We start from the raw sequence: 24,305 nt of genomic DNA on the forward strand, positions 1-24,305 counted from the left end.
ATGGAACCCACTCTGATCAAGGAAACAATTCATTGTAGATTGTAGAGTTCTGTGTACAACCTTGAAAGTTTTCCCCAAAGAGACGAACCAGTGAACTATGTAATGTTTTTTTTTCCCCCCAAATGTACATGCCACATTCATGTGAACCAGATATAGAGGAACAGGTTCAGGTTAGCACTGTAAAACATCCTACGGTGTATCATGTTCTTTGTAGAACTTTACACCAGAGGCTTTTCCTTCCATGTAGGACCCCTTTTGAAAACAAAGAACCCAGAAGTATAAATATCGGAACCCATTTTTTTGGCTAAACTATCTACTAATGTCCTCAATTTTTTTTTAGTTACTTTCTCTGGGGAAATCTTTTTGTAGAACCGTACAACTGGAGGTTTTTCTTCTTTGTAGAAAATGTTTAGGAAGGTAAGAGCTTTTAACTATATAAAAAAAACCCCACCTAGGAACCCATATCTAGGATGGGAGCTGGACTATTGAGGTTTTTCACCCACGTGACCAAGTCATGTGATGCATCGTTAGGCTGCCATTTTGGACATCACGGCTCGAATCAGTTTGAATGCGAGGAAGGCGACAAACGAAAAACATAAAAGAAAAAGGAGCGAGATGCAGAAAACACCTTCACTATCCAGCGACGTAGGGCATTTACAGGGCGAGCAGAGGGAGAGGTATTTGCAAAAATTGAGGTTAGCAGGCTTAGAGAACGACGTTTACCTGCTTCCACCAGGATTGTTCACTGACGTACGGAAGTACACGAAGCCCTCGTCTTTACCTGACTTCGGCCCACATGATCTGTATACCTATGTCGTTAAAAACCCATCGCCATACACAGGTATTGATCTGAAAGCGTATAAGAGTTTGGATGCCTACAAATATTTTGTGTCAGGCTGGGTAACATGCCTACATCAGCGGGTCGTCCCTGGAGCCGGTGGTCGCCATCTTATTACAGCTAAGGTTTGTTCACATTTTCATTTACTTTCGGTCCTCAGGATAAACAAAATGTTATTAAATGTCATTGAAATAACTTCTTAGTCTGTTGAGACATGGCCCGTTATAAATTTGCTGTTACCAGGCAATGACCAAGAACTGTATTATTAGGGTCGGTGTCTGTGTTGTAGCAGTGTACTAGCAGCTAGCTGTTAGCACTAGCTAATGTCAACAACATGGTAGCTAGTATGTTACTGTAGCAATGTTTACGTTCAGTCATTTGGATGACTGTTAAAACCTTTCAGTCTCAAGTTTTTCCTTTACTGTATTTACTAGTTTACTGTAATTATGATCCGGCAGCTATTTACACCGGATCCAGTGTAAATAGCTACCGGAGCGCGCTCCGGCTTGCTCCCCCTCAAATTAAGCAGCGCGCTCCGGCTTGCTCCTGGAGCACTCCGGAGCAAGCCGGAGCGCGCTGCTTAATTTGAGGGGGAGCAAGCCGGAGCGCGCTCCGGAACCTCGGCCGGAGCACTCTGGGAGCAAGCCGGAGCGTGCTGCTTAATTTGAGGGAGAGCAAGCCGGAGCGCGCTCCGGAACCTCGGCCGGAGCACTCTGAGAGCAAGCCGGAGCGTGCTGCTTAATTTGAGGGAGAGCAAGCCGGAGCGTGCTCCGGAACCTCGGCCGGAGCACTCCGGGAGCAAGCCGGAGCGCGCTGCTTAATTTGAGGGGGAGCAAGCCGGAGCGCGCTCCGGCAGCTATTTACACTGGATCCGGTGTAAATAGCTGCCAGATCATAATTACAGTAAACTAGTAAATACAGTAAAGGAAAAACTTGAGACTGAAAGGTTTTAACAGTCATCCAAATGACTGAACGTAAACATTGCTACAGTAACATACTAGCTACTATGTTGTTGACATTAGCTAGCTTGACCTTCAAAATGGCGGACACCGGGGCGTCACATGACCCTGTGACATCAGGTGAAATACCTCAATATAGCGCTATGCTAATGCGAGACCATTATCAAGTGAACTTGTGTGTGTGTGTATATATATATATATATATATATATATATATATATATATATTTTTTTTTTTTTTTTTAAGGGACTCAAGTCTAACACCCTTAAGTAAAAATGGTCAAAAGGGCGCTAATAATTTTGATGAACTATTGAGAAAATACTTTAGAGACTGAATGAAGCAAACAAGTGAAAATATTTTCAACATGAGAAGATAAACCTCATATCTTCGCTCCACTGGGTAATGTTCTTTATATTGTATGGACACATCCACAAAAAAAAAAAAGAAAGTTAATGAAAAGAATTTTTATTCTGAACCGGTTCACCATTTTGACAATGTGCATCTAGTCAAGCGGGAAAACACTGCGAGTGACATCATCGGAATGAAATATTGGGAATTATTATACATACAGGACATTTTTAAATGGAATAAAAGCATGTGTTCTATTCCCTTCTTGCGGGTTCCATTCATTTGGTTTGATAGCATGCAATATTGTTAGCATATCGCTTATCCGACGTGTATTGCGTCACTCTACCCAATGGAGAATGAGTGTTGAATATGGTTTATGATATTGCATAGTTGTCAAGACAACATGATGTCACATGTCAGAGACATAAAACTTCCATGCTAGCGAGTGAGCAACTGGGACAATTTGTGAACAAACATGGTTGCCAGGTTTGCTTTGTTAAATATGGAAGATTTTGAGATAATCTTGAAAGAGAAAGACATGTTGAACACCTGAAAGGAGTGTGTATGAATAATAATAATATTGGCTGGCTTCTTTTCACAGTCTATCAGATATATTCCATTCAGCTACTCATCTTCAACTCGTTCAATATCATGCTAGCTAAATGGAATATATCTGGTAGACCATTATATTATATATCATATTATATACATAGGGCAGCACGGTGGTGTAGTGGTTAGCGCTGTCGCCTCACAGCAAGAAGGTTCTGGGTTCGAGCCCCGTAGCCGGCGAGGGCCTTTCTGTGCGGAGTTTGCATGTTCTCCCCGTGTCCGCGTGGGTTTCCTCCGGGTGCTCCGGTTTCCCCCACAGTCCAAAGACATGCAGGTTAGGTTAACTGGTGACTCTAAATTGACTGTAGGTGTGAATGTGAGTGTGAATGGTTGTCTGTGTCTATGTGTCAGCCCTGTGATGACCTGGCGACTTGTCCAGGGTGTACCCCGCCTTTCGCCCGTAGTCAGCTGGGGTGGGCTCCAGCTTGCCTGCGACCCTGTAGAACAGGATAAAGCGGCTAGAGATAATGAGATGAGATGAGATGAGATTATATACATATTATATCGACACATTCACAAACAAAAAATCCCCAAATTTATCAAAACAATTCATCGATTTCCTCATGAGTGACATGTAGAGATTTATGGGACAGTTTTGGTTCTCCATGTCCCGAATGTATGAAAAATACAAGTGGCATATTTCCCAGTAAAACACTCCTGTCCATATAATTATATATTCGTATATATACTTAGGTTAAAAAATAATGCTTTCATCTCATCATCTTTCTCAGATGCCCAGACAACACTGGCACCAGGTCCACCTCCCAAAATGCAGAAATGTTTGGGTTCTCACATCCAGATCGACACGATTCTGGATCAGAGCCCACATGCCCGTCTCACGATGACCCAGATCTGACATCATTGCCCTTGACCAATCACCGGGAGGCAGGTGTGGGACGAGACACAGAACAGGAAAAGCGATTAGGGGACAGGACAAAGTGGTTCCAGGAAGCCATCTCGGACAGAGAGGCTGAAAGCCCGTGGGACAAAGTGCAGCTGAAAAAGGGGGCTGTGGCTTGTGTTAAGCCGCAAATCCCTGAGATCATGACGGGGACAGACATTGAGAAGAAGTGGGAGGATTTCGAGAAGATTCCTGTCGGGGACATGTGGTCTTTTTCTCTGATTGGCTCAGAGGCGTCACAAGGAACCAATCAGGCGCTACAGACCGAGGTATTCAAGTGCAACGTCTCGGATCAAGTCACGGATTTGTTTCCTCACCCTCACATCTTTTATTTATCTCTACTTCCTGTCTTCCTTGGATACATACTGGTCTTAAATTTCTAAGATGATCAACGTCGAAACATTTATAATTAAATTAGTGATAATTCACATCATGGCACACTTTTTTTTCTGGATAATGTTTGACTTTTATTAACTGTCAACTTAAATCTGTAGAATTTTTGGAGCAATTCTGTAACGCCAAGCATTTTGTTAGCAAACCAGAATATCATGATGCATATTGTGTGCCATGTATCATTCCAGCCACTCATAATTATTCCAGGTGACGTCTCTGAAGCAGGAGATCGAGGTGCCACGTACAGACCGAGCCGGATACGGATCTGCGGTTCCCTGCGGCCCAGGGTCGCCCTGTGCCTCCAGACTGGAAGAGTTGGAGAGAGAGCACAGGAAGAGACTGCAGGAGATGGAGAGAGAGCATGAAGGAGAGAGGAAAGAGATGGAGACTCAGAGAGAGCAGATGCTGAAGAAGGAGGCGCACCATGCTGCACAAGGTGAACACTGGCTTAATTATAAAGAAAATAGAACTCTGTTATGGAGCTTATTGATAACACTGATGCCATCGCACTCTCTCGGCAGCAATAGAAGCTCTGCGAAAGGCTCATCAGGAGGAGCTGGAGAGAGTGAAAGGAGGAGGAGAACAAACAGACAGCACTGGATTAAAGTGAGTGCATAAAATACAATATATAGATTTAGGTACTTCCTAAAAGCAGAGCTCCCATCTGTTTCTGGGTTGTAGAATTTTCTTATATCATAGCCAGCCACTTTTATTTCTTTACCGACTATAACACTGGCCACTAGGCAGTGTGTATAACTGGCAATTACTAACACTGGCCACTAGGCGGTATGTATGACTGGCAATTACTAACACTGGCCACTAGGCGGTGTTTAGGACTGGCAATTACTAACACTGGCCATTAGGCGGTGTTTAAGACTGGCAATTACTAACATTGGCCACTAGGCAGTGTGTCTCATCTCATCTCATTATCTCATCTCATCTCATCTCATCTCATTATCTCTAGCTGCTTTATCCTGTTCTACAGGGTCGCAGGCAAGCTGGAGCCTATCCCAGCTGACTATGGGCGAAAGGCGGGGTACACCCTGGACAAGTCGCCAGGTCATCACAGGGCCGACACATAGACACAGACAACCATTCACACTCACATTCACACCTACGGTCAATTTAGAGTCACCAGTTAACCTAACCTGCATGTCTTTGGACTGTGGGGGAAACCAGAGTACCAAGAGGAAACCCACGAGGACACGGGGAGAACAGGCAAACTCCGCACAGAAAGGCCCTCATCGGCCACAGGGCTCGAACCTGGAGCTTCTTGTGAGGCGACAGCACTAACCACTACACCACCGTGCCACCCTAAGTGGTGTGTATGACTGGCAATTACTAAAAATTGGCCACTAGGCAGTGTGTATGACTGGCAATTACTAACACTGGCCACTAGGCAGTGTTTAGGACTGGCAATTACTAACACTGGCCACTAGGCGGTGTGTATGACTGGCAATTACTAACACCGGCCACTAGGCGGTGTGTCTCATTCTCATCTCATCTCATTATCTCTAGCCGCTTTATCCTTCTACAGGGTCGCAGGCAAGCTGGAGCCTATCCCAGCTGACTACGGGCGAAAGGCGGGGTACACCCTGGACAAGTCGCCAGGTCATCAGAGGGCTGACACATAGACACAGACAACCATTCACACTCACATTCACACCTACGGTCAATTTAGAGTCACCAGTTAACCTAACCTGCATGTCTTTGGACTGTGGGGGAAACCGGAGCACCCGGAGGAAACCCACGCGGACAATATGCAAACCCTACACAGAAAGGCCCTCATCGGCCACGGGGCTCAAACCTGGAGCTTCTTGTTGTGAGGCGACAGCACTAACCACTACACCACCGTGCCACCCTAAGTGGTGTGTATGACTGGCAATTACTAAAAATTGGCCACTAGGCAGTGTGTATGACTGGCAATTACTAACACTGGCCACTAGGCGGTGTTTAGGACTGGCAATTACTAACACTGGCCACTAGGTGGTGTGTATGACTGGCAATTACTAACACCGGCCACTAGGCGGTGTGTCTCCTCTCATCTCATTATCTGTAGCCGCTTTATCCTGTTCTACAGGGTCACAGGCAAGCTGGAGCCTATCCCAGCTGACTACGGGCGAAAGGCGGGGTACACCCTGGACAAGTTGCCAGGTCATCACAGGGCTGACACATAGACACAGACAACCATTCACACTCACATTCACACCTACGGTCAATTTAGAGTCACCAGGTAACCTAACCTGCATGTCTTTGGACTGTGGGGGAAACCGGAGCACCCGGAGGAAACCCACGCGGACACGGGGAGAACATGCAAACTCCACACAGAAAGGCCCTTACCGGCCATGGGGCTCGAACCCGGACCTTCTTGCTTTGAGGTGACAGCGCTAACCACTACATAAGTGGTGTGTATGACTGGTAATTATGTCTGTGAAGATTCTCAGTCATCCAGGTCATTGTAAACTGTGGGTTGTAAAAGAGAGCAACTGGACTTGCTTGAAGACGTTTCACCTCTCATCTGAAAGGCTTCTTCAGTTCTATCTGACTAATAGGGAGTATCAGGTATTTATCCTCTCATGGATGAAAAGCAATCCTAAGGTGTCATTCACCGCTTTTCCACTACCAACGCGGCTGAGTTGGGCTGAGCCGTGCCGTGCCGAGTTGGGCTGGGTCGAGCTGAGTGGGGCTGTTGGAGTTGCATTTCGACTACAACCACGCTGAACCGTGCTGGCTGGAAGTGGGTGGACACGTTGGGTGGAGTTAGCGAAAGTGGGTGGACGTCACGTGATGTCGTTAGGCGGCGCAAACAGTGACATCAGTGACCTTTTAAGCGGTAGTCTCACGACCCGGATAGTAAACAATAAACATGGAGGACATGGAGTCGTTAGTGTTGCTGGTCTTGGTGCTGTGGCTTGTTGTCACCGACAACGCCAACAGATACTGGCAAGAGCGTATAGATGAGGCGAGGCGCATAAGGCTTCAGAAATTCTCGTAATTCGTAATTCTTCTTCTTCCGGGTTTATGGTGTTTACAGATCCCAGCATGCTCGCGGGGCGTGTGTGGGCATGTGAGGACACTCCTCCTCACCAATCAGTGCACAGGGGAGTGTCTGCTCACGCCCCTAGCCCCACTCGGCTCGGTTTGGCTCGCTTCAGCCCTACTCCAAAACCATGCAAGTTTTGGGTGCTAAGCAGGGCTGAAGCGAGCTGAGTCGTGCTGCTCTGAGGTAGTCGAAACGTGAGCCGTGTCGGGCTGAAGTGAGCTGAAAAAGGGTAGTGGAAAACGGCCAATTGAGTCATCCTGTTGGAGTGGGTCACTGGGGGCTGGGTGTGAATGGCTTAGAGAGTCGTTGGGGTGATTAATGGTTGTTCGTTCTCTCTGTCCTCCTGTGAGTCACTGAAAACAGATGGGTTTTGGTGTGCATTCAGTTGTCTGGGAAGTGTGCCAAGGACTGCATTGTAGGTGGCTGATAAATGATGTCTTAGACCACCACCTCTGTTCAGTGATGGCCGTTCCAGGTTGACAAAAATGGCTTCTTTAACTCCTCACTCATACCAATGATCCTCACTGCACTGAATTACATACACTACGTTGTCCTGTTTGTGTCTGGCTATTCTGTCGTTAGGGTGGACCAGTTTTTGCTTCAGGGTGTTACTGGGTGTGAAATGTACCGGAATGTTGTGTTTGTATAAGATCCTCCTGAGTTTCTCAGATAGACCAGAAATGTAGGGAATGACAATGTTCTTGCATTTGTTCCTGTTATCCTCCTTGTCCATTATGTTCCTTTTTCTGCTCTTGAAGAAAGACCAGTTGGGATACCCGCAGTTCTGAAGTGCTTTCTTGATGTGATTTTGCTCCTTCTCTTTTCCCTCTATCATTGTTGGAATGTTCTGAGCCCTGTGTTGCAAGGTCCTAATGACCCCCAATTTGTGTCCCAGGGGGTGGTGTGAGTTGAAGAGTAGGTGTGTGTGTTGTGTCTGTGTGTGGGGGTTTCTGGTAGACCTCTATGCTAAGGCTTCTGTCTTGTGTGTACATCACAATCCAAGAAGGCTAGATTATTCCCACTGACGTCCCCCGGAGTGAAATTGATGTTGATATCCACTGCATTGATGTGCTTAGAGAAGGCTTCCACCTCATGGGTTTTGATTTTAACCCAGGTGTCATCCACATATCTGAACCAGTGGCTTGGAGCAACTCCTGAAAAAGTGGTCAAAGCTTTATGTTCCACTTCCTCCATGTATAGATTGGCCACAATAGGGGACACCAGTGAGCCCATGGCGCAATCTTACTTCTGTCTGTAGAAACTTTCATTAAACTGGAAATAGGTGGTGGTCAGGCAGAGGTCAAGCAGGGTGCAAATCTGGTCCATGGTGAGGTTCGTTCTATCCAGTAAGGTGCTGTCTTGAAGGAGTCGTTTTCTAATAGATTTGACTGCTTCTGTGGTGGGAATGCAGGTGAATAGAGAAATGACATCGTAGGAAACCATGGTTTCATCTGAGTCTAGTTTGAGGTCTGCAACTTTAGTAGCAAAATCTTGGGAGTTTTTGACGTGATGTGGCATGTTAGCAACAAGAGGAGCCAGGATGGTAGCTAGGTGTTTGGCAATGTTATAGGTGACAGAGTTTATACTGCTGATGATAGGTCTGAGTGGAGCTCCTTCCTTGTGAATCTTGGGGAGTCCGTATATGAGAGGAACAGCTTCCCCAGGGTACAATCTGTACTACAGAGATCGGTTGATGGCTTGGTCCTTTTCTACTTGTTGCAGGCAGCTAACAACTTTCTTTTTGTAACAACTGGTGGGGTCCCGCCTCAAGGTTTCATAGGTGGTTGTGTCACTGAGGAGACTGGTCATCTTTGAGTAGTAGTCAGCTGTGTTTAGCACCACTGTGCATATCCCTTTGTCACCAGGAAGGATGGTGATGTTCTGATCTCTTTGAAGCAATGTAAGAGCCCTCCTTTCTTGGCTGGTGAGGTTGGAGGGGGGTGCTTTTGCACTGGACAGAGCAGCTGATATCTTCAGTCTAAGTTGTTCTGCCTCTGTGTTGGTCAGATTGTTGTTTCTGATGGCTGACTCTGTGGCTGTGATGAGGTCTACCACTGGTATGCGTTCTGGTGAAACTGCAAAGTTAAGTCCCTTGGATAAAACATTTTTCTCTGGTTGGGTGAGTACCCTGTCAGATAAGTTCTTCACCCATTTCTCTCCTATGTCCGGTTGTGTAGCCTGGTCAGATTTCTTCCTCCAAGTCAGCACTTCTGTCTTTCTGGAGGAGGTGGTTTTAGACAGCAATGTTTGAAATTTGCGCATCTGTTGTTCCTTGCCTTTGGTATGTTGTGAAATCTGTGCCTTCTCAGAGAACTCAGAGACTCGTTCCAAAACTTCACTGGGAAGAAGTACTGTCAAAACTTCAAAAATCAGTTCAGTCTTGTTCTGGAGAGCATCGATGGTGAAATGTACTTGTCTCACTCTCTCATTGAGAAGCTGCTCCTGGGCTTTCTGGAGGATTATTTCAGCTCTGTGTCCTTTGACAGTTGAATACAGGCATAGGCTAGTGGGGATAATGTTGGATTGCTGGCATCTTAGGTTGAAACACAGGTGGTTTCTGTAGTCTGCCAGTTTTCTGGAAGTCCTCTCATACTCCCGCACCAGTCAAAGGGTTCTCATCCCAAAGTGCATGGAAACATGTCTGTGAAGATTCTCAGTCATCCAGGTCATAGTAAACTGTGGGTGGTAAAAGAGAACAACTGGACTTGCTTGAAGATTCTTGAAGATGTTTCACCTCTTATCCGAAAGGCTTCCTCAGTTTTATCTGACTAATAGGGAGCATCAGGTATTTATCCTCTCATGGATGATGAGAGGATAAATACTTGGTAATTACTAACACTGGCCACTAGGCGGTGTTTAGGACTGGCAATTACTAACACTGGCCACTAGGCGGTGTGTATGACTGGTAATTACTAGCACTGGCCACTAGGCAGTGTTTCGGACTGGCAATTACTAACACTGGCCACTAGGCAGTGTTTATGACTGGCAATTATTAATTCCTAACACTGGCCACTAGGCGGTGTTTAGGACTGGCAATTACTAACACTGGTCACTAGGCGGTGTGTATGACTGGTAATTACTAACACTGGCCACTAGGCGGTGTGTATGACTGGCAATTACTAACACTGGCCACTAGGCGGTGTGTCTCATCTCATCTCATTATCTCATCTCATCTCATTATCTCTAGCTGCTTTATCCTGTTCTACAGGGTCGCAGGCAAGCTGGAGCCTATCCCAGCTGACTACGGGTGAAAGGCGGGGTACACCCTGGACAAATCACCAGGTCATCACAGGGCTGACACATAGACACAGACAACCGTTCACACTCACATTCACACCTACGGTCAATTTAGAGTCACCAGTTAACCTAACCTGCATGTCTTTGGACTGTGGGGGAAACCGGAGCACCCGGAGGAAACCCACGCGGACACGGGGAGAACATGCAAACTCCGCACAGAAAGGCCCTCGCCAGCCATGGGGCTCGAACCCGGACCTTCTTGCTGTGAGGCGACAGCGCTAACCACTACAGCACCGTGCCGCCGTGTGTGTGACTAGTCTGGTAATTCCTAACACTGGCCAGAACAGTAGAACAGTAAAGACACCCAGGTGTGAGTGTGTTTAATTGGATGTTCATATGAGTAGACGGTGTTTATGGTTACAGCAGCAGCTTTTAGTTACAAACCTACAAACACTATCCAGGTGAAATAATGATCTGACTGAAGGGTGAGATGTGGGTATAAAGTCTTGGCTCAGCTATTTCCACTGGTCGCAGTGCGGCGCTAACAGCTGTGTAGGGTGCAGGAGTGTCGGACAAAGGAACAAACTTGGAGAGAGTACTGAGTACGTTTTCAGTGAATTGATTCAATCAATCAATACATCAATTAACCGATTAAAGCAGACATCTGTTCTTCAGTCAATGAATAAACCATTGTGTGTGTGTGTGTGTGTGTGTGTGTGTCAGGTCCGAGTGTGTGTGTCTGCAGCAGGAGTTGGACGGTCTCTCGGAGCGTTACACTCAGAGGTGTGTGGAACTGACTCAGTTACAGAACACCACAGGACAGAGACACACACTGATTGAGGAGAGGCACAGAGAAATGGAACAACTCCAGAGAGAGAACCAGGTACAGCAGTGAGAACACGGAACACCACTCGGTCCTGCAGAACCCATGGAGAGCGGTTCATACAGTCGTCCCAGCCTTAGACTGCAGGATGCTCCTTAAAGGTTCCTTAAAGGTTCTTTGGATGGTTGTAGGTGGACGATGGAAAAGATCCTGACTGTAAACTTTTCTGAAAGGGAAATGGAGCAAGAAAGAAAGAGTGCATGAAATATAGAAGAAAGAATGAATGAGAAAGGATGGAAAGAGAAAGAGTGCAAGAAATATAGAAGAAAGAACGAGAAAGGATGGAAGGAAAGAAAGAAAAAGAGTGCAAGAAATATAGAGGAAATAAATATGAAATAGAGAGAGAGAGAGAGAGAAAGAGTGCAAGAAATATAGAAGAAAGGATGGAAAGAAGGAAAGAGAAAAAGAAATATAGAGGAAAGAGAGAAATATAAAAGAGAGAGTGCAAGAAATATAGAAGAAAGAAAGAGAGGATGGAAAGAAAAAGAAATCGAGAGAAAGAAAGAGTGCAAGAAATATAGAGGAAAGAAAGAGAGGATGGAAAGAAAAAGAAATCGAGAGAAAGAAAGAGTGCAAGAAATATAGAGGAAAGAAAGAGAAATATAGAAGAAAGAAAAAGAATATAGAGAGAAAAAGGGCAAGAAATATAGAAGAAATATAAAAGAAAGAAAAAGAAATTGAGAGAAAGAAAAAGTGCAAGAAATATAGAGGAAAGAAAAAAAGAGAAAGAAAGAAAAAGAAATATAGAGTGCAAGAAATATAGAAGAAAGAAAGAAAGAAAGAAAGAAAGAAAGAAAGAAAGAGTGCCTGAAATATGACAGTGAAAGAAAGAGTGCATGAAATATGAAAGAGAAAAATATAGAGGAAAGAGAGCAAGAAGAGGAGGAGAGGAAATAATCGGGGAGAGAGTGATGAGGAGGAGGAGGAGAAGAAAGAAAAAACAGTACAATAAAGCAGGAACAGAATGAATTTGAGAGAATAATGAGTGATAGAATGAGAGATGAGACAAAGAGAAAGAAGTAAATAATGAAAGAGAATAATGAGAGGAAGAGGAGAAAGTAATGGGGGAATTGAACAATTATACATTTTTATTAAAACCAAATATAGATGTCGTAATTCTAGTAGAATATATAATAATAATCATGATGTTTGGGGGGGGGGGCGGCACGGTGGTGTAGTGGTTAGTGCTGTCGCCTCACAGCAAGAAGGTCCTGGGTTCGAGCCCCGGGGCCGGCGAGGGCCTTTCTGTGCGGAGCTTGCATGTTCTCCCCGTGTCCGCGTGGGTTTCCTCCGGGTGCTCCGGTTTCCCCCACAGTCCAAAGACATGCAGGTTAGGTTAACTGGTGACTCTAAATTGAGCGTAGGTGTGAATGTGAGTGTGAATGGTTGTCTGTGTCTATGTGTCAGCCCTGTGATGACCTGGCGACTTGTCCAGGGTGTACCCCGCCTTTCGCCCGTAGTCAGCTGGGATAGGCTCCAGCTTGCCTGCGACCCTGTAGAACAGGATAAAGCGGCTACAGATAATGAGATGAGATGAGAGAGTGATGAATGAGAGATTAGAGTTCACTCGTTACAGTCAGTGTGTCGGAACAGAGCTCAGTCTGAGTGAGTGGACTGAAACTCCCTGAGCTCCGACAACCACAACTTCCTGTTTCATTCTGATCTGCAGACTTCGTGTTATTAATTTTCACACTGGTCCAGCACTAGAACTGTGTCTCTGTGTCAGTATTATCACTTCCTGTCTGTGTTCGAACAGGAACTGCAGGCACGTCTGACCGAGGAAATGAGTCTCATGCGATCCTTCATCACAGATCAAAGGTCAGGGATCGTCCCTGTCAGAAGCTATGAGCACAGTGCCTCAGAACTGGAGGTGAGGTGTCTGTCTATCATACCGCTTATTTTCATACAGATTGTACAAGTCCACTTATGATGACATCATGTGGCGGTGTACGCGGTCTCACTCTCTCTGATACATGAGTGAGACGTGTTATTTTATTACCGTATGATATAATAATAATTATTGTTATTATTATTACATGATGTCCAGTCAGTTTACACTCTTTTAATGTGCGAAACGATAATAAATAAACGAAGAACAGCACTATTCCTTCGAGTCCACCTGAGTTATATTTAACAGTTATTCCATGAAATCGAGTCGTACATGAGCTGATAGCTGTAATCCATGTATGATGAGAGTGAGTGGAATAACCATTTTATTCTCTCCACATTCACTGGATTTTGAGAAACAGCATTTTTATTTTTAGCAAATTCGATAAATAAAAACTTTATACAAAACGTCTGACAAAATCATTTCTGCTTCTTAAAGCTAGGCGGACTTTCGATTTCATAAAATCGGTGGAATTTAGTTCTGTCTGAAATATAGTCATTGTGATATATGTTTATTTCTGTAATATCTGTGGCTGGGGAGTTATTTAATTTGAAGGGATTAAAGCAAATAATGTGCATGAAATCGCTCGCTTCACGCAGTCAAGCAGACAGAGGAAGTCTGTGTGTGTGTGCATGCGCAGGTTTACCTTTGAGCTAGCCTGGGCCCGCCCATCCTAGGCGTGACGCAACACGAGGGCCTGTTCTGAGCTTAGGTGGGGTTTACATTAGACCGTATCAGCGGATCATCAGATTAACGTTTTTAAAACGATTAGTGTGCACACAGCAACGCCAATACACGATTCGCGTGCACACAGCAACGCCAATACACGGATACGCTCGGCTCCGCAGGCATCCTGCGCTCCAAATCACTCCGCCCTGAACAGCGAGTGCCCTCTGGAGGGTGCGCACTCCGGCCCTGCGCAGCTCACAGAGCGCGCGAGTGAAGCGCACGAGCAGTGATTCGGGACTGAGCCGCTGTGTGTGTGATCTCAGTGCATATCGGGCATGCGCGTCACTTACCACTTGCAAGTGGAAGGATGGCAAGCCTAAAGACAATCATAACTACACAATGGGCAGTATTTGCATCAGTATTTGCAGTATTTTCATACTTTTATACTCTTTAATGAAAGGTGATACAAGGCGGAAGTCCGCGCCGTTTTTCAGCAGTCGCGTCACATAACCAACGCCAGCGAATCAGGAAGGTGGATGTCACAGTGACGTTGTCCAATGACGACGCCAGCTAGAGCTCAGCACAGCGTATCCACGTATTCTCAATGTTTACACAGCACCGGACCAGACACGATCTGGATTGAATACGTGGACCCTGGCGGATTCCCGTTTCCCGGCGTTTCCAGGCGTTTTAATGTAAACGGACAGTGCATCCGCGAAGAAAACGAGACAGATACGGTCTAATGTAAACTTGGCCTTAGTCTGGCCAGGCAAGCTATCTACAGCATTTCCAAGCTCCCGAAAAATCGGGAACCAATCAACTTTGAGCATCTCCAACAGCCCTGGGTAGAGGCGTGTTCAAGGCAGTGACGTAGTAGAACTGCGACCGGAAGCCATAGATTGTTTACAGAATCTATGCCGGAAGCGCTTCATTCACATCACGAACATGGAGCAGCGGCAAGCCTTTGACACAGCGGTAGATGCTGTATTGAAAGCATTCAACGGGAAGTTCTCATTGAAAACGGAGCAAAGAGCAGCCCTGGAGGTATTTATTGAAAGGAAGGACGTTTTCGCCTTGCTCCCGACCGGCTTCGGTTAGAGTTTAATCTACCAGTTAGCCCCGTCGCGTCGCATACGTCAGAGGAAAGAGTGATGTGATTGGTTTAAGCTTCGTCACAGCCTTTTCTGGCTTCGACCAGTAGCAAACTGAGGCATTTCAGGGAGGTGGGTCAACCACGGGCTCTGGGAAACGGTTGGGTTTAATAGCTTGGCCAGACCAAATGCTCGCAGAGCTTTGAAGTCGCGTTAGCCAGGCTACCTTTGAGCGTGCACTGACAGTTCCATCATTCTGTCGCTAAACGAACAGCTGATCACACCGAGGTGCTCGCTGAGCGCCGATATTTATTAGTTTGATATTTCCTGCGTTTCCTTTCCTTCGTATATAACATAACGTCTTTTCTTCTCGCTTTCTTTCCGTTACTGTAGTCGGTCTTTCACATTTCATTCGCACACTCACGTCTTCCATTTTTCTCTCCTGTTTCAAATTTGTATCCCACAATGCCTTGCGCAAACAGGGAAAGCTATCACGTGATGCATGACGTCGTATCTTGTATTGGGTCATGGTGAAGCAGGAAAAAATAGCGGAGAATTTAGGGCCACGTGGAGATAAATTCATTAATTGTTCTATTGGGGGAAAAAAACTAATAAAAATTGAAGTCTGTGATTTGAATTCAGTAGCTTTCGGTCCACTAAACAGAAATACTTAGGTGTCGGGGGAAATTCTTTTTCTGACCTACACTTGAAAAATCTGAACGGCAGTCTCGCTTTAAAGGTGGACTTCTTAAAAACCGATCAGTGGCTGCATTCTATCCACATTCACTGGATTTTGACAAACGGAGCATTTTTGGTTTAATTTTTCGCAAATACAATAAATAAAAACTTTATCAAAACGTCCGACGAAATCATTTCCACTTAGGCGTTCTTCTTAAAAACCTATCGATAGCTGCACGAATTGACTTTAGTGTTTTTTGTTTGTTTGTTTGTTTGTTTGTTTGTTTTGTAGAAAGTGCCGTCTTGCTGTCGTGCCGAGGTATGGAACAGCTTTAGACATTTATTTAATCCTTCCTTGGACATTTCAGTTCTGTAATTTTCAAACTTCTTTGAGCTTTTGAACCAGTCTAAAAAAAATTCAACAAATTTTGATGCTTAAAAATGAAGAATGTAAACAAACCAACGAAATGACAGGAGCAATTTGTGAAAAATGCGATAATAATAATTATTCTTGAAAATAAAAAAAAAGATACATTCTCCAAATATCATCAAATACTTTTATTCCATATTTTGTTGCTTTTTTTATTTTTTGGGGGTTTGTTTTCGAGTAGAGTTTTTATTTCGTCTTTGGTTGGTTCAGCGACACGCTCCGCCATTTTGTTTTTCTCTACTCACAGGATATGAGCTGATATCCTAGTAGTAGAGCAGCCAGTCAGAGCGTACAAAGGCTCCAAGTCTCCCGATAAATCGAGAGATCTCCCGTCATTTGGCACTTTTCTAAAAGATCTCCCGACGTGAAAAAAATCCTCCCGACGTTTTGTTGACTGAAGTCGAAAATGATTTTTATGCAGTTTTTTTCCGCGGAAGGCGATTGTAGCACCACTCGATCGTCGGTTACTATTTTCGCCGTAAGATGTCACCTCACCTAGTCTAGTTCCCACCTTCCGCCAGAAGTAAATCTGTGTACTTTCAGTTTTCTACGGTCGGCAGCATTTTTTGCACTGGCCAACGAAAAGGAGTACATTAAGGATGCCAAAACGACAAAATACAGAACCTGATGGCTCTCAACTGCCTAAGAAGTCAACGAAGTACTTGTCGAAGTATCAGTCGAGTTGGAAAACGGAGTATCCATGGGTCAGAGATGCCTCTTTTCCACCAAATCAGTTCCAGGGCTGGTTCGGGGCCAATGCTGGTGCTGGTTCACAACTCGTTCAACTTGCGAGCTAGCTGAGAACCAGTTTGCTTTTCCATAGCTCGCGGTGCTAAGGGAAGCCACGTCATTACGTCGCTGTATACGTCAGTTACGTCGCTACGTTTGCTTAAACCTTGGTGCGAATATCGAAGCAAAAACAACGCGGAAGCAGCAGCAGCAGCAACAACAATAATAATAATGGCTGACTTCGCGTTTGTACAGCTGCTGCTTCTCACTGCTTAAAAATGGCGATCTTTCGCGGTCTTGTTATTGTTGTTGGTCTTAACAACTCCACCCCCCTGCTGACGTAAGCGGTTCTTTTCTCTGGCCCAGCAGAGAGTTGGTGCTAGCCTGGAACCGGTTTTTCTGGCCCCAGAGCCAGTTCTTTGTCAGTAGAAACAGAAAACCCGGTTCCAAACTAAGCACTGGCCCCGAACCAGCCCTGGAACTGCTTTGGTGGAAAAGGGGCAAGAGAGCAAGAAAGGACTGACGTTCGCCAAGTGTGTTTACTGTTTTGTGACTTTCTCGGTTGCCTATGGAGGTAAAAACGATCTTCGAAAACATTCCAATCGACAAAAACACAGACAGTGAACGTTCTGCCAAACAGAGCAGTACTCAAGCAAGATTGACTGATCTACGTCAGTCAGTATTCGTAACTGAAACTGTGGACGATAAAGTGGCGAAAGCTGAGGTACTGTTTTGCCAGCTTATAGCTGAGCATAACTTACCATTTTCTGTTGCCGACCATATAACTCGGCTTGTGAAGGCAGCTTTTCCAGACGGCAGGATAGCAGAAAAATATCAGTGTGGACGCACAAAAACCGCAGCTACAATCAATAAGGCTCCTGCTCCTCACTATATGGAAAACATTGTGGAAACTGCTCAAGACGGCCCGATCACCATCATGATTGAGGAGTCCAACAAAAGGTCAGATGACAAAGCTTGTGCCATCATGGCCCGACTGCTTGACAAAAAGACCTTCAGAGTTGAAAACAGATTTCTAGGCATTCCAGTGTGCAGTATACCGAATGCTTAAAACTTGTTCACAACTCTACAGTAAGTCTCATCTCATCTCATTATCTCTAGCCGCTTTATCCTGTTCTACAGGGTCGCAGGCAAGCTGGAGCCTATCCCAGCTGACTACGGGCGAAAGGCGGGGTACACCCTGGACAAGTCGCCAGGTCATCACAGGGCTGACACATAGACACAGACAACCATTCACACTCACATTCACACCTACGCTCAATTTAGAGTCACCAGTTAACCTAACCTGCATGTCTTTGGACTGTGGGGGAAACCGGAGCACCCAGAGGAAACCCACGCGGACACGGGGAGAACATGCAAACTCCGCACAGAAAGGCCCTCGCCGGCCACGGGGCTCGAACCCGGACCTTCTTGCTGTGAGGCGACAGCGCTAACCACTACACCACCGTGCCGCCCAGGACATTATGGCCCTTTTCCACTACCCTTTTTCAGCTCACTTCAGCCCGACACGGCTCGCGTTTCGACTACCAAAAAAGAGCACGACTCAGCTCGCTTCAGCCCTGCTTAGTCCCTAAAACTCGCACGGTTTTGGAGTGGGGCTGAAGCGAGCCAAAGCGAACTGAGTGAGGCTGGGGGCGTGAGCAGACACTCCCCTGTGCACTGATTGGTGAGGAGGAGTGTCCTCACATGCCCACACACGCCCCGCGAGCACGCTGGGATCTGTAAACACCTCAAACCCGGAAGAAGAAGAATTACGAGAATTTCTGAAGCCTTATGCGCCTCGCCTCATCTATACGCTCTTGCCAGTATCTGTTGGTGTTGTCGGTGACAACAAGCCACAGCACCAAGACCAGCAACACTAACGACTCCATGTCCTCCATGTTTATTGTTTACTATCCGGGTCGTGAGACTACCGCTTAAAAGCTCACTGATGTCACTGTTTGCGCCGCTTAACGACATCACGTGACGTCCACCCACTTTCGCTAACTCCACCCAATGCGTCCACCCACTTCCAGCCAGCACGGTTCAGCGCGGTTGTAGTCGAAATGCAACTCCAACAGCCCCACTCAGCCCGACTCAGCACGGCACGGCTCAGCCCGACTCAGCCCAACTCAGCACGGCACGGCTCAGCCCGACTCAGCCGCGTTGGTAGTGGAAAAGCGGCATTATTTGCTGTATATTTTACAGACATCACAATATACCCTGGTCAAGCGTCAAAGGATTTTCATCTGACAATGCCGGTACAATAAATAATTTGTACCGGTATGTGTATCATTTAGCATCTTCCTGTAGCTTTGTGTATGTCATTCAAGGTTTAAAAAATTCTCCCTGTTTTCTGGGATGAGTGTAGGGAGGTCTCCCTCTTTTACACTGAGCCTCTGAGCGCATGATTGCTCATATCCAGTGAACGTGGATGGAATAATCATTGTGTTCTGGGGAAACTGTGAGGATCTTGCAACCAGATTCTTACAAGTTACAATGCAACTCCGAGTGCTCTAGAGCAGCCTTTCTCAACCGGGGTGCCGTCTGGCTTCGTTAGGGGTGCTGTCAAAAAATTATATATTCTAACATTGAAATAAATAAGGGCGGCACGGTGGTGTAGTGGTTAGCGCTGTCGCCTCACAGCAAGAAGGTCCTGGGTTCGAGCCCCGTGGCCGGCGAGGGCCTTTCTGTGCGGAGTTTGCATGTTCTCCCCGTGTCCGCGTGGGTTTCCTCCGGGTGCTCCGGTTTCCCCCACAGTCCAAAGACATGCAGGTTAGGTTAACTGGTGACTCTAAATTGACCGTAGGTGTGAATGTGAGTGTGAATGGTTGTCTGTGTCTATGTGTCAGCCCTGTGATGACCTGGCGACTTGTCCAGGGTGTACCCCGCCTTTCGCCCGTAGTCAGCTGGGATAGGCTCCAGCTTGCCTGCGACCCTGTAGAAGGATAAAGCGGCTAGAGATAATGAGATGAGATGAAATAAATAAAATGAATAAAAAACTATAGTTACACTAATGCAGATCATCGCCGCCTCATGTATCATCAAAATTTGTCTCACGGCCCCCTTTCCCATGTCACGACGTCACTGCCGGGGTCAGCGTGACTGCGTATGTTTTATATGGGGGTACCTTGAGAATTTGCATACTTCTGAAGGGTGCCGTGACTGAAAAAAGGTTGAGAAACACTGATCTAGAGTTTGAGCTAAATCAGTGAACAAAACATCGCAGGAAGAAAAAGAATCAGTGTAATAAATAATAGCACACACATCCTAATATGTTATTGTTTCACAAAATAGACACGGGTGGATTCCGGGGAGGATGCAGTGCACTTTTATTCCATATTTTGTTTTCGAGTAGAGTTTTTATTTAATCTTCGGGTGATTCAGCAACACGCACCGCCATTTTGTTTGGATATGAGCTGATATCCTACTAGTAGAGTAGCCAAACTTTATGGGTTAAGTTTTCTGTGATGAGAAGCTTATTTATATATAATATTTATGGAAGGAGTCTCCAGTGTCAGTCAGGGGTGATAAAAATTTATAATGATGTGTCATTCTTTTTAAATCTATTTTTTGACAAATCCCTGTAGTATAAGAGGAATAAAACACTTCGGACGTGCTGTTACGGCAAAATGATCAGCTTCAGGGTAATCACAGCAACTGTGCTTCATTACACCACCCTGTCACTGATTATTTTCCTGTACCAGCACGACACAGAGGGGTTTATCCTGAGGAACGTCGTTGAAACTCGAAAATGTTTCTCGCTGTCAAATAAAGTCTCATCTCATTATCTCTAGCCGCTTTATCCTGTTCTACAGGGTCGCAGGCGAGCCGGAGCCTATCCCAGCTGACTACGGGCGAAAGGCGGGGTACATCCTGGACAAGTCGCCAGGTCATCACAGGGCTGACACATAGACACAGACAACCATTCACACTCACATTCACACCTACGCTCAATTTAGAGTCACCAGTTAACCTAACCTGCATGTCTTTGGACTGTGGAGGAAACCGGAGCACCCGGAGGAAACCCACGTGGACACGGGGAGAACATGCAAACTCCACACAGAAAGGCCCTCGCCGGCCACGGGGCTCGAACCCATTTCCTTCTTGCTGTGAGGCGACAGCGCTAACCACTACACCACCGTGCCGCCCCTCAAATAAAGTCAGATTTTGAAATTCGATTTTGGTTGCTGCCCTCTAGTGGACACAAACTGTACTGCTGGAGTTTTTGTGCTTTTCCAGTTTCGTGTGTGTGTGTATATAAGGAGTGTTTATAAAGACTAAAAAAATTACAGACTAAGGTATTGTTTGATCTCTGATGTAATCTTGGCTTGTGTATGTGTGTTGCAGATGTTGTTACGAGCGAAGGAGAATGAGATCGAGTACTTACACAAGGAGATCAGCTGTCTCAGGAGTGAGATCCAGTCATTAATTAAGGTGTGGAATGTGCTGGGAATCCGTTCCAGTGCTAGGTGTTATAGATTTAGTGTTTCATTCAGTTGTTTGAACAAAAATCCATTATCGATTTACTTTAATGGACATTTCAGACCTGAAGCCTTTACTCACTACAGTGTCAGTCTGCTGAGTAAAGCACAGCGAGTGACCTGTGACTCTCTCTACTCCATGTGTGTGTGTAGGAGAAGCAGGAACTGAGCGAACGTTATAAGGCCGTGTACGTGGAGCTGTGTGGACTGAAGGGGCTCAGCGACCTAGAGATCAGCTCCCTTAAAGAACACCTCCGACTGACCAACGCTGCTCTGAAAGAGGAACAGCAGCACCAACTGAGACCTTAAATTATTCACACACGAACAACCTCAGACGCTTTCATCATCCTCTAACAAGGTCGTGCGAGATCCTCTCCTTCCTCACGTGGCTTTGGACGGTGCTGGATGCTGATTTGTTTCCTGACGGAGATAGGAGCTACTTTCCATGCTGGTTTACAACCAGAAAATAAAAAGATATTTAAATCTTTCATGTGTCTTTCTTTGAATGGTTTTCAAAGAGCAGTAAAGGAGCGGATGCTGAATAATTAAAACGTACACATTGAGTAAAATTCAATTTACGTTGTATATGATTCTGAAGCTTTAAAAAAAAAAAAAAAAAAAAAAAAAAACCACTTCAGGGGGCGTCGTGGCTCAGGTGGATAAGGCGCCATACCATAAATCCGGGGACCCGGGTTTGATTCCGACCCGAGGTCATTTCCCGATCCCTCCCCGTCTCTCTCTCCCACTCAATTCCTGTCTCTACACTGTCCTATCCAATAAAGGTGAAAAAAGCCCAAAAAATATCTTTAAAAAAAAAAACACTTCAGAAGGGAGGTGCGATTCTATTTTAAGAAGTTGTTCAAATTCAAGCACACAGCTGCGTGACGCTGCACGTGTTTTAGATGTCATCTTGATTATTTTTTTTCAACACACAAGCTCACGAAGCTTCATGTTATGTAGATTGATATAGGCCACATCTGGTCCAGATGTCAGACACCCCAAGTCATTGACTTGGACATCTGGCCCAGATGTGGCCCACGTCTGGTCCTGTTGCGGCTGCTTTTAGGCAGCTAAAGTTCAGATTGAGTCATGACCGTCAGTCCATGCTGTATGCAAGCCAGAAGAATTTGGAAAATGTGGGCCACAGCTGGACTGCTTTCTTTAAATCATAATCAAACAACCTGTCGATTTGCGTAAACACTTGTAAAACGTTCAGTAAACCGTTTATTCACCGCCCTACTGCCACGTCACAGTTTCATTAAGGTCGGTTGTAACTCTGACGCACACTAATGCACACCTGTGGATTGGATGAACAGAACGGCCGTGACGTGTCTGGTGTGACTTTGGATGCAAACCAGACTCTTGTTACTTTAACTGCATCTGCTGGCTGATTGACTAGATTTGAGTGAAAAGGTACATTGTATTTTTCGTTGTTTAAACCTCTTTTTTTTTTTTTTTTTACACTTGAATACAACCCCGATTCCAAAAAAGTTGGGACAAAGTACAAATTGTAAATAAAAACGGAATGCAATGATGTGGAAGTTTCAATATTCCATATTTTATTCAGAATAGAACATAGATGACATATCAAATGTTTAAACTGAGAAAATGTATCATTTAAAGAGAAAAATTAGGGGATTTTAAATTTCATGACAACAACACATCTCAAAAAAGTTGGGACAAGGCCATGTTTCCCACTGTGAGACATCCCCTTTTCTCTTTACAACAGTCTGTAAACGTCTGGGGACTGAGGAGACAAGTTGCTCAAGTTTAGGGATAGGAATGTTAACCCATTCTTGTCTAATGTAGGATTCTAGTTGCTCAACTGTCTTAGGCCTTTTTTGTCGTATCTTCCGTTTTATGATGCGCCAAATGTTTTCTATGGGTGAAAGATCTGGACTGCAGGCTGGCCAGTTCAGTACCCGGACCCTTCTTCTACGCAGCCATGATGCTGTAATTGATGCAGTATGTGGTTTGGCATTGTCATGTTGGAAAATGCAAGGTCTTCCCTGAAAGAGACGTCGTCTGGATGGGAGCATATGTTGCTCTAAAATCTGGATATACCTTTCAGCATTGATGGTGTCTTTCCAGATGTGTAAGCTGCCCATGCCACACGCACTAATGCAACCCCATACCATCAGAGATGCAGGCTTCTGAACTGAGCGCTGATAACAACTCGGGTCGTCCTTCTCCTCTTTAATCCGAATGACACGGCGTCCCTGATTTCCATAAAGAACTTCACATTTTGATTCGTCTGACCACAGAACAGTTTTCCACTTTGCCACAGTCCATTTTAAATGAGCCTTGGCCCAGAGAAGACGTCTGCGCTTCTGGATCGTGTTTAGATACGGCTTCTTCTTTGAACTATAGAGTTTTAGCTGGCAACGGCGGATGGCACGGTGAATTGTGTTCACAGATAATGTTCTCTGGAAATATTCCTGAGCCCATTTTGTGATTTCCAATACAGAAGCATGCCTGTATGTGATGCAGTGCCGTCTAAGGGCCCGAAGATCACGGACACCCAGTATGGTTTTCCGGCCTTGACCCTTACGCACGGAGATTCTTCCAGATTCTCTGAATCTTTTGATGATATTATGCACTGTAGATGATGATATGTTCAAACTCTTTGCAATTTTACACTGTCAAACTCCTTTCTGATATTGCTCCACTATTTGTCGGCGCAGAATTAGGGGGATTGGTGATCCTCTTCCCATCTTTACTTCTGAGAGCCGCTGCCACTCCAAGATGCTCTTTTTATACCCAGTCATGTTAATGACCTATTGCCAATTGACCTAATGAGTTGCACTTTGGTCCTCCAGCTGTTCCTTTTTTGTACCTTTAACTTTTCCAGCCTCTTATTGCCCCTGTCCCAACTTTTTTGAGATGTGTTGCTGTCATGAAATTTCAAATGAGCCAATATTTGGCATGAAATTTCAAAATGTCTCACTTTCGACATGTTGTCTATGTTCTACTGTGAATACAATATCAGTTTTTGAGATTTGTAAATTATTGCATTCCGTTTTTATTTACAATTTGTACTTTGTCCCAACTTTTTTGGAATCGGGGTTGTAAATGGTCACACTTTTTAAATAAGGGAATATTAGAAAACATGATCAAAACTTTTTTTT

The 24,305-nt window shown here is 45.3% G+C and overlaps 1 protein-coding gene across 1 annotated transcript in view; it reads left to right on the forward strand.

Annotated features, from left to right (window-relative positions):
* triobpa (TRIO and F-actin binding protein a) overlaps nt 1-21,665 on the forward strand; it is a 36,657-nt gene extending 14,992 nt beyond the window's left edge. Inside the window, exons 6-12 of the mRNA XM_060899113.1 lie at nt 3,486-3,924; nt 4,256-4,484; nt 4,570-4,654; nt 11,052-11,211; nt 12,968-13,081; nt 21,044-21,130; nt 21,331-21,665. Of these exons, the coding sequence (XP_060755096.1) occupies nt 3,486-3,924; nt 4,256-4,484; nt 4,570-4,654; nt 11,052-11,211; nt 12,968-13,081; nt 21,044-21,130; nt 21,331-21,486 (1,270 nt within the window). The 3' untranslated portion in view covers nt 21,487-21,665. The remainder of the gene's footprint in view (nt 1-3,485; nt 3,925-4,255; nt 4,485-4,569; nt 4,655-11,051; nt 11,212-12,967; nt 13,082-21,043; nt 21,131-21,330) is intronic.
* The last annotated feature ends 2,640 nt before the right edge of the window (nt 21,666-24,305 follow it).

This window comes from Neoarius graeffei, chromosome 18 (genome assembly GCF_027579695.1).
Source record: "Neoarius graeffei isolate fNeoGra1 chromosome 18, fNeoGra1.pri, whole genome shotgun sequence".
Taxonomy (NCBI): Eukaryota; Metazoa; Chordata; class Actinopteri; order Siluriformes; family Ariidae; genus Neoarius; species Neoarius graeffei.